This window comes from Colossoma macropomum, unplaced genomic scaffold (genome assembly GCF_904425465.1).
Source record: "Colossoma macropomum unplaced genomic scaffold, Colossoma_macropomum, whole genome shotgun sequence".
Taxonomy (NCBI): domain Eukaryota; kingdom Metazoa; phylum Chordata; class Actinopteri; order Characiformes; family Serrasalmidae; genus Colossoma; species Colossoma macropomum.
Genome location: NW_023494802.1, coordinates 11,174,152 through 11,177,953, shown reverse-complemented (window position 1 = coordinate 11,177,953; position 3,802 = coordinate 11,174,152). Strand labels below are relative to the sequence as shown.

General features: G+C 53.1%; 1 protein-coding gene across 2 annotated transcripts; it reads right to left on the bottom strand.

Annotated features, from left to right (window-relative positions):
• Nucleotides 1–1,771: 1,771 nt before the first annotated feature.
• her9 (hairy-related 9) lies at nucleotides 1,772–3,595 on the bottom strand. 2 transcript variants are annotated; one of them, XM_036591455.1, is made up of 4 exons: nucleotides 3,247–3,595; nucleotides 2,976–3,071; nucleotides 2,782–2,869; nucleotides 1,772–2,665 (listed from the first exon to the last, which is right to left on the bottom strand). In XM_036591455.1, exons 1-4 carry the CDS (start codon nucleotides 3,352–3,354, stop codon nucleotides 2,091–2,093), a joined length of 867 nt encoding a protein of 288 aa, XP_036447348.1. In that variant the 5' UTR covers nucleotides 3,355–3,595; the 3' UTR covers nucleotides 1,772–2,090. The 2 variants fall into 2 exon arrangements, with proteins under 2 accessions (XP_036447348.1, XP_036447349.1); XM_036591456.1 differs by having other exon boundaries at nucleotides 1,772–2,662.
• Nucleotides 3,596–3,802: the final 207 nt, after the last annotated feature.

Below are 3,802 nucleotides of genomic sequence, written 5' to 3'. Positions count from 1 at the left end.
TATGTTGACCTCGGAATGGTCAGTGCAGCCTGTTATCTGCGCTGTTCCCGCGTAATTTCTGTTCCCGGGTGCAGGAATGAATTAGCCAGTTAGGGTTTGTGACCCCTCAGCACAAAGCCATATCCCTGGGGAATCGAACTGAGCTCATTAGCATGCAGAAGATTCCCGCCTTCACTCGGCTCCCCTTTTCCTCTCTTTCTCTCTCTCTCTCTCTCTCTCTCTCTGTCTCTCTGAGCTCGTCTGGGAGCAATGAGCGCGTACTTAGTTGTGTTTTGACTGCGTGAAAGCAGCAGCCCACTATAAGCAGACCATCAAGCAATCAGACGAGCCCCAGTGTGCGCGAGTGCGTGTCCGAGTGCGCGTGTGGGCGTGTGAATGTGTTTGTGTGCGATATGTGTGGGTGTGCGTGCGTGTGCGCGCTGTATGTGTATGAATGTGTTCTGCATTTGGCCGGTGGCTCTTGTAATTATTATCCTCTGGCTCCGGTCTCGCTCCTTGGCGGGCCGCGCGCGCGTGTGCTCCTCTCCACCCCCCTCCCGCCCCTCCTCGGAGCTCGGCGGTGCGGCCAAAGCGCGCCCCGGGCTGCCAGCGGGGATTTACTGACTGGCGCACTGCCTGGCCGCAAGCACTCCAGTTCACTCGGTTCTCACGACCTCAGCACCACAACGGCATCTCTGAACTCTTCACTGAGACACGCAGGCAGAGAGAGAAGCCGCGGAGCCCACACACTGCCAGCTACTGCTGCACTTACACGATTGTGCAAAAGCGAGCTGTTTCTGGGGTTTGTTTTGTTTTTTTTTTCTAGGCAACAGGCCCGTTTTCTGGCTTGCAGGACACTCGAGGACCTGAGAAGCGCGCACGCTTTTTAATAAGCTAATAAGTGTTATTAATAAGTGTGCACGGGGGTCTCGGAGCGCTATTATAGCTGAAAAGCGTCCCACTGAAACTTTGCTGAGATGAATCTGATGTGTGAAGTGAGTCGCTAAGTGGGTACCCGGGTGACAGGCGTGGTGGTGGTGGTGGTGGTGGTGGTGGGGGGGGTGTAAGATAATCTGAGCAGGAGGGGGCCGATCAGCGCCCACTCCTTCTGAGACACCCCCTACTATCGAAGTGCCATGTAGCAGCGATACGCCTCGCAGTTCCTCAGCTCACCGCTAGAGGGAGATGTGCTAAATATCGCACAGCAGGAGCAAACGATTTTAGGAATTTTGGTAGCTAATTTCCAGAATTTCTATAAACGGCTTAGCGAGCTAATCTTAGTCCTACAAGAAATCCTGATTGGCCTGAATGTGTTTTTTTCACTGGCTAGTTTATTCTAACAAGCTGGCAAGTGCTTTGAATAAAATGTTAATGTTCAGAAAATTAAAAAATAGCGTATGCTAATGGTGTGAGCAATCTCTCCATGTCTCTCTTCAGCCCAGCCACAATAACTATTATTGTATTTTTATAGTTAAATAGGACCTTTTCAAAGTTTTGATTACATTTTTGGAAAGAAAACATAAAACAACATCACATATCAAACTTGACTCTATCTATACAGTCATTCTAGCCTAGTCCAGGCTACGCTAGTCAGATAACATCATAGGCCTCACCAGAGCGGGGCGCGATATCTTTAGACCAATATATGAGCTGTTTAGACCAACTGCAAAAGTGAAAATGTAATGAGGAAAACTGAGTTTCATCTAAAAGCTGTTTGCTAGCAGGCTAATCCAGAAAGCTAGACTGTCGCCCATACAGGCAGATGAAAACACAAACAAACAGAGATTTTTTTTGTTATTTAGATTTATTTAGCATCAAACATAGAAATCAAAACATGACAACACTTTGGCTTGTAACAATCTTTTACAAACTTTGTACAAAACTAAATTATCTCATAAAAAAGTACTTTAGAGTGTTTTTTCTTTTTCTTCTAGGGAATTAACAGCATGTTTACAGATCAAAATCCAAATTTTGGAAACGAACTAAAGAACATTTCAACATGAATCATGTTCCAATAACAACAAGAGGAAAAAGAGGGGAGAAGGCACAGTCCCATAAAACGGAACCCAACGTTCAACTGTTCATGAGGGATGAACTGCAGGCCTGCGGCTCTACCAGGGCCGCCACACGGGCTCGCTGCTCTCGGGCCCCGCGCTGACTCCCACGGGGCTGGCGGCTCTGGCCGCGCCGTTGAAGCAGGTCATGCCCTGGACCGGAGAGGCGGCTGTGGGCGCGGCGCTGGCGTGCACGGGCCCCGCGCTGACGGCGAGCGGCAGCCCCGCGTTGGCGTAGAGCGGGATGACCGGTGCTGTGGCGGAGCCAAAAGCGGCGGGGCTGGGCACGAGGAAGGCGAACTGTCCGTCGGTGGCGGGCACGAGCTGGAAGCCGCCGAACACTTTGGGCGACGCTGCTTCGGACGGGCCTCCGAGCTTGGCGCTGGCGGGCAGCTGCGCGTGCAGGGGCTGCTGCGCGGCGACGTGCGCCTGCTGGGCCGCGTGCGCTGGGTGCGAGTAGCCGCTGGCCGCTATGACCTGCGCCAGGCATGCGGACAGGTGTCCGAGGAGTCTTGAGCGCACCTCCGCGCTCACGCCTTCGCAAGTGGACAAGAAGCGCGTCACCTCGTTCACGCATTCGTTGAAGCCCGCGCGGTACTTGCTCAGCACGGCCGCGTCTGTTGACATCGCTGCTGAGAGAGAGACAAGAAGGCAACTGTTAAGAAGACCGCGCGCGTTGAAGAAGGGGACCAAATGCAGAAGTGTGCGTGTGAAAAAGTGTGCAGTCTCGGGACTCCCTAGAACTCACCGGTCATCTGCGCGCGCTGCAGGTTCCTCAGGTGCTTCACTGTCATCTCCAGAATGTCAGCTTTCTCCAGTTTGGAGTGTCTGGAGCTCTGCAGGGAAAGAAGCGCAGCTACGTCAGGCTCGTGCATGGCCTTGTTTTTATAATAACGCACGCTCTGTAAATGCACAAAACTTATTTTAGGGCCGAACACTTACATCTTTTTTAAGAGCGTCCAGAATGAGGGTCTTCAGCTGCCCCAGGCTTTCGTTGATTCTGGCTCTGCGCCTTTTCTCCATGATGGGCTTTGAAGACTGCAAAGGAGAGACAGCATTGATTTGTATGGCTGTATGGAAGAGATGAGAATAAAGGGCGAGCAAAGCTGTTTACGCCAAGCAACTAATGCAACTACAGCAGCTGCCCATATTAGACCTCATGCATGCGAAACCAGGCCCAGCCCAGCGCTGCAGACTCAGAAACAGTCTTTACCTTTCTGTGCTCGCTGGCACTCTTTGGCTTGTCCGGCGTGTGGGATCCGCTCGCGGGGGCACCGGCGATGGGAGATGCGGTCTGTTTCTCCATGCTGTCAGCTGGCATGATTCACCCAAACCCTTTTTTCTCCGGTGAAAAACTTACAAAGACAAAATGATATAAAGTTTTGTATATTCCGTTGGAAGAGCGCGAGGTCTCAGTTTGCCAAAAAAAAACACAAGGGGAGAGCGCGAGTCCCCCACCCGAGCCGAGTGTCACGCGGAGTGCACGAGCGTGCTTGTAGGGAGGGAGTGAGTGAGAGAGAGTAAGTGAGTGCGTGAGGACTGCGCGCGCGCTGCTGCTGAGGGCGAGTGCAGTCTCTCGCGGTTGCCACACGCCGGCGGTATTTATAGCCGGAGCGCGCGCTCCCCCAGCTCGTGTGAGAAACCCTCTCTGCATTCTTTCCCACACTCGCCTCAGCCAATGGGCGCGCGGGCTCACCCACCGGGCGCGGGCCGACCGCTGATTGGACAACACCCCCGCGGGCTGTCAGTCACGCGCTGCTCAATCAGCC

What these genes read in the sequence shown, in the direction of transcription:
- her9 (XM_036591455.1), bottom strand. Translation starts at nt 3,354, where the DNA reads ATGCCAGCTGACAGCATGGAGAAACAGACCGCATCTCCCATCGCCGGT. An exon ending in GTGCCAGCGAGCACAGAAAG is followed by an intron (nt 3,072 to 3,246) that starts GTAAAGACTGTT and finishes TCTCCTTTGCAG; the next exon opens with TCTTCAAAGCCCATCATGGA. An exon ending in GCAGCGCGCGCAGATGACCG is followed by an intron (nt 2,666 to 2,781) that starts GTGAGTTCTAGG and finishes TCTCTCTCTCAG; the next exon opens with CAGCGATGTCAACAGACGCG.